This window comes from Teleopsis dalmanni, unplaced genomic scaffold, assembly GCF_002237135.1.
Source record: "Teleopsis dalmanni isolate 2A unplaced genomic scaffold, ASM223713v2 unscaffolded_contig_2235, whole genome shotgun sequence".
Taxonomy (NCBI): Eukaryota; Metazoa; Arthropoda; class Insecta; order Diptera; family Diopsidae; genus Teleopsis; species Teleopsis dalmanni.
In genome coordinates this window covers 1,360-7,421 of record NW_024033617.1, presented here as the reverse complement: position 1 = coordinate 7,421, position 6,062 = coordinate 1,360, and the positions used below count along the sequence as shown (strand labels likewise).

Genomic DNA, 6,062 nt, shown 5'->3' with positions numbered 1-6,062 from the left:
ATCACTATAATATTATAATATCAGTAAAAACATTTTTTTGTGTTCTAATTAAATACCATTTATTTGTTTATAAATTGTAATTTATTTCAAAAATAGTAATTCTAGTTTCTTACTCTGTTATTGTTAGTTTGCATTTAAATGCTTAATAAAACAGACTAAAATACATTTTTATTATAATTTTCAACATAGACACATCTTTTTCCTTTTAGTTTTTCAATTAAGTTTTTAAAATTGAGTCAAAATAATTTAATTGAAATAAATAAAATGAAAGATTTTAGTGTAAAAGTTGTTATGCAGTTTGCAGAAATTTTTTACAGTACTGAATTTACAATTATCTTAATAACTAATAGAACAAAAATTAAGATATTCCTTTTATTTTGTAAATTATATATATATTATATATAAATTATTGTATGTTATGTATGCTTAATGTATATTGTATTTTGTAATCTTTTTCAATTTATAACATTGAAATATCAACTTATTTTTATTATATTTTGTTTATATATTCATCTATATAACTATTTTTCTTTTTGTATTATACGTCATTTATTCAAATTTAATTGAATTGACACCCATGTCAATCTGTCCACCACGATAACTTCCACGCTTCTTCTTGGTTTTTTCATGTTTAAATGATCTGCCGCGTGTAAATTTTAAGTCCTTGTTAGCTTTATCACCCCAAGAACCCGCAGCATTTTTCTAAAAATATTTTGATCATTTAACTATAATCAGTAATCTAATATAAGGTATATTAAATAAACCAAAACATATATGCATTTATACATTACTTAGTAATGTAGTCTAAAAGACAATAAATATGCTTTCATCTCGTATATATACAGCATATTTAGTATATTTGAATTTTAAATATTTATATAGATTTCTAAAATTATTATAAAATTTAACATATTAACGTATATGTACTTATATATTTTGGTATAAAAAAAGTGTAAACATTAAAACAAACTGTTTTACAACTGCACTGCATATTTATATAAAAATGTATCTAACCTAATCATCGAAAGTGATTTTTTTGTTTTGTGATGATGCGGAACCAAAAGATTTATTGAAATTATTTGCTGAACCACGTCCGCCACCACCACCGCGACCACGACCGCCTCCCCTATTTCCATCGAAAGATCCACCACGACCCCTTCCACCAAATCCACCACCACGACCACGACCATTATCTCCAAAACCACCACGACCACGGCCACTATCACCAAAACCACCACGACCGCGTCCGCCTCCTCGGCCACCTCCTCCACGACCTTCACCAAATGATTTCTTTTCAAATCCACCAAATGATTTACGATCTCCAAACTTTTTAAATCCTTTATCACCATCTCCATGCTTCTTGAAACCATCCTCGCTCTACAGGAATTAATTTATTTAAATATTTTTATATTTGTTTATGACTTTCATTTTGCAAAATCTTATTATACAACATCGCATATTTTTAAAAATACATAACTTTGTAAATTTATTACTGCTTTATATTGATAAAATAATTATAATCAAAGTCAAGGCCTCAAACCAAACTATATTAAGAATATAAAATTATCTTCGCTTATTTTGACTGATCGAATTACTTCTTTTAAAGAAATGCACTAAAATTTATTTTGAAAATTCAATTATAATATTTTTTGCAAATATTCTACATCTATATATTATATCTTTAAGCCCATTAATATGTTTGCTTTTCTAAAAATATTTAAATCTGGAAAAGCACAGTTGGAACAGTTTGTATTATGTGAACACTTCATAATTCATTAATTGTATTTGGTTGACTGATTTGAGGCCCTTACCTTGGCTTCGAATGACATGTCTTTCACACGTTCATCGATTTCTACTTCTTCCTCTCTTACACGTCTAAATGGAGCATTTTTTTGGGACTTGCCATTCGAATTATTTAAGCTTTGGTTGTGATTATTTTTTAACTTTTTATCAATTGGAGTGGAGCTAAATCCATTTTGCTTCAAATTTAAATTAGAAACATTATTTATATGATTTAGTAATAAATTTGCAAAGTAGAAATATTTTTACATATTCAATGAGAATTAATGAGTCTACATACCTTGCCTTCGCCACTTTTAACAAAGTTATTGTATTTATTTGTTTTTGTTTCAGAACCTGCAGATTCACTGAATTTTCTTTTTTGTCCTAATTTTGGTTTAGGTGTTTCTTCAGCGTTTTTCGCTTTCTTATTTGTGGGTTCGCCATCATCTGAGGAACTGTCATCAGATGTACTATCGTTTTTCTTTTGTTGAGCACCAGTTTTCTTCACAACAGATTCATTTGCTTTTTGTGGCTTTTTCGCTGTGGTTTCATCATCATCTGATGAACTGTCATCGGATGTACTATCATCTTTCTTTTGTGGTGCACTAACTATTGTTTTCTTCACTACAGGTTCTGTTGATTTTTTCAACTTTTTCGCGGTAGGTTCGCCATCATCCGATGAGCTATCATCTGATGTACTGTCATCTTTCTTTTGTGGGACAGAAGCTGTTGTTTTCTTCACTACAGACTTATTAGTATCTTCATCATCTGAACTGTCTTCATCAGAAGACGACTTATTATTTTTAGCAACTGGTTTTGTGACAGCTGCAGGTGATTTTATATTAGGTTTTTTTGCTGCTGGTTCATCGTCCTCTGATGAAGTATCATCGGAACTAGACTCTTGTTTTTTATTAATTACTTTTTTCTCAATTACTGTCTTTGCAGGAGCCGGCTCGTTATCATCTGATGATGAATCATCGGAACTTGATTTTGCTTTTTTTGCACTTACAGCAGCTGGTTTACTTACGGCTACAGGCTTTTTAGTCGCCGGTTCATCTTCAGAAGATGAATCATCAGAACTTGATTTTGATTTTTTTGAAATTGATGTAGTTGATTTATTTGCTACTACAGCTTTTTGAGTGGTTGGTTCGTCGTCTGAAGACGAGTCCTCAGAACTAGATTCTGCTTTTTTGTTTGCTAAAGGAATTGGTTTGTTAACTACGGCAGGTTTCTTAGTAGCTGGCTTATCGTCATCAGAAGAAGAGTCCTCTGAACTTGACTCAGCTTTTTTTGGTTTAGCCGCGGCTGCTGGTTTTTGCACACCTGACTTCGTAGCTACTACAGGTTTATTAGCCTGTGTAGGTTTCTTACTTGTATCTTCACTTTCATCTGAAGAATCATCAGAACTTGAGTCCGGTTTTTTAACGGAAGGAGTTAAAATAGATTTTTTTACCATAGGCTTTACAGGTTTTTTCTCTTCTTCACTTGAGCTCTCTTCGCTAGTAGTATTTGGTTTTTGAATCAAAGGTTTCAATTTCTTTACATCCTCTTCCGAGCTATCCGACTCAGAGTCAGAACTGTCCTTTTTTTTCAGGACAGGTGATTTACTAGGTTTGTCATCATCGTCAGATTCTTCAGAAGAACTTGAAGCAGCTTTCTTAGCTGTAGCTGGTTTTGTTACCGTTGGCTTAATAGCTGCAGTGCGTTTTTCACTTGAGTTTTTCACCGGTGCTTTACTTTTTTCATCCTCATCGTCACTACTATCGTCACTATCAGATGATTCCTGCTTTTTTACTACTGGTACTTTACTGACTTGTACTTTATTTGCCGGTGTTTTATTTGCTGATAGTATAGACTTGTTTGCTGCAGGTTTCTCATCTTCTGACGAAGAATCTTCAGAGCTAGAAGCAGTTTTCTTAGCTGTAAGCGTTTTCGCAGTGATGGGTTTTCCATTTGTCTTGGCTGGTTCCTCTTCATCAGAACTATCATCACTGCTTTCAGCTTTTTTACCAAGTTTACCATTTGTTAATGCAGCAGCAGTTATATTAGGTTCATCATCTGAGCTATCTGATTCACTTGAGCTCTTTTTTGATTTTTTAATATCTTGAATTTTCTTTTTACTATTTTGTTGATAAAACAGAAATATATCTTCTATGGTTGGAGAGTCTTTTCCAATAACCCCCTAGAATATAAGTGTAACCACGTGGTGTGTTAAAATTATGAAATAACAATTGGATGAATTTATATTAATATTGATACATAAATTTTTTGTATCTAACAACTTTTATATACGATTAATATATACATTTATAAAGTGGAGCCAGTTAGTTTTTTTTCACTCCACATGCAAACATTTTAACATACTTACAGCTTTTGTTTTCCCCTGAAAAACTTTCGCAAGATTTTTATCTTTTTTTTGTAAATAATTAAGCACAACGGCAGCAACAATCTCTGCAACCGCCATTATTAAAATTAATCTATTAACAAATCAGTTTGTTTTAACAAAAAAAAACACGTGCTAATACCGAATGTCCGACAAATGCGTTCTCAAATGTGGTATGTAGATATACAAAAGTGTACTAAAGTGAGTTGCCTTATTATACAAAAATTCTGTATTAAAATTGGCAGTAGGTTTTAGTACAGCAGTTTTAGTACAATTTGGTGTGCATTTATAATTGTAAGTTTTTAATATTAAACTATTTCAATAAATTAAATTTGTAATTATCATACAATAAAATTAGCTGTGATGTGTATAATACTATACGAACATTTATAAATAAAACTATGTAATACATTTATAATTTAAAACTATGTAATAGTTAGTACTATTACGAAAGTAATAAAGTACTTTATAAAATTTTATAATAACTATTAATCCTATGTGTACATTACTATATTAAAATTATTAGTTAAGTTCACATATCAAAACAATATAAAAGTTAGTTCAGAAACCAATTATCAATTTCTGTCATTTATGTTAATGAGCTCATTTAAGCAGCTGATCGAACTTTTATAAAATTTTATAAACTTCACTTAATAGTACATCACATAAAAAAATTAAATATATAAATGCTATAAATACATTTTATATATCAATTACATATTACATATCAATTATCAACAACAAAGATTTTTTTAAATATTTACTTTCTCAGTATATGATACATATTTCAAATTTCCCTTGTGAGAACTTTATTTTTAAGGGTTGTATTCGATAATTTTCGCCTTAAATAAGCTGATTTATTGATAATGAGTTCATTTACATGAAGGTTGTAATGTAAGCCGTAATGTAAGGCTGTAATGAGCCGTAGTAAACCGTATGATTTATTCAACATTATGTATAGAATAATGTAAACAGAAAACATATAATCAAATATTATATTTGTCATTTTGGTGTAAATATGATTAAACAAATAACAAATTAATTGCAAATTAACCAATTTGGTATTTTTTGCTTAAATCCTAAAAGTAGTTTTAATGGTCTTGATTCATTTATAGCTTACCCTTATTAAGAAATTGTTCTTAAAAACACTTTTAAGCCGTGTGTGAGTTCGAGTAAATTGATGGTAAATTGAGGGAAATAGTAAATTCTGTCGGTATGGCAGCAAATGTTGGTATTTACCAGAATTTCGAGTAGGGTAAATTATATAAAAATTAGGTAAATTAGGTGTGAAAATTATATAAGATGTTTAATTAATAAATAAATAAATTTGAAAACTTTTAATCAAAAATAATAAATAAGTGCAATAAATAAATAAATTGTTTTAAAAACTTCATAACAAAAGTTCACAAACTCAGTTGTTTGATCAGTTGGTTACGGGCGTTTGATTTACTTTTATTTGGCAGACCCGGTGTTCGATCCTGGTACTTGCAGTCTCAAAAATAATTATTTACGAATAATTAAATATAAGAATTATTTCCAAGACCACTGATGAAGGGTAATTGGCAATACTCGAAACAGCTGTATGGTCAGCCAAAAATTCAATTAATTAAAATAATTTAAAAAATAAATTTTTGTTGTTGTTTCACTTCTGTTCGAAAACCTCTTTATATAAATAAATAAATAAATATTTACATAAGTGCAGTGCAAAAAATCCCTAGGAAATTTCAATTTACTTTACCTCAATTTAGTCGGGGTATAATAATATAATAATAATTTTTTCTGCTGGTAAATACAAAAAAAGGTAATATTGCAGGTAATTTAAATTTTTCAAAATATGCACACTTAATACATTTCGGTAAACATAATTATGTCACACCACACAACCCATTTATGCGGT

General features: G+C 29.5%; 1 protein-coding gene across 2 annotated transcripts; it reads right to left on the bottom strand.

The window, feature by feature from the left end:
• Positions 1 to 382: 382 nt before the first annotated feature.
• LOC119664585 (nucleolar protein dao-5-like) lies at positions 383 to 4,347 on the bottom strand. Of its 2 annotated transcripts, none has more exons than XM_038074043.1 (4): positions 4,151 to 4,347; positions 2,081 to 3,964; positions 1,812 to 1,979; positions 383 to 702 (listed from the first exon to the last, which is right to left on the bottom strand). In XM_038074043.1, exons 1-4 carry the CDS (start codon positions 4,244 to 4,246, stop codon positions 550 to 552), a joined length of 2,301 nt encoding a protein of 766 aa, XP_037929971.1. In that variant the 5' UTR covers positions 4,247 to 4,347; the 3' UTR covers positions 383 to 549. The 2 variants fall into 2 exon arrangements, with proteins under 2 accessions (XP_037929971.1, XP_037929970.1); XM_038074042.1 differs by lacking the exon at positions 1,812 to 1,979 and adding an exon at positions 1,015 to 1,377 and having other exon boundaries at positions 612 to 702.
• Positions 4,348 to 6,062: the final 1,715 nt, after the last annotated feature.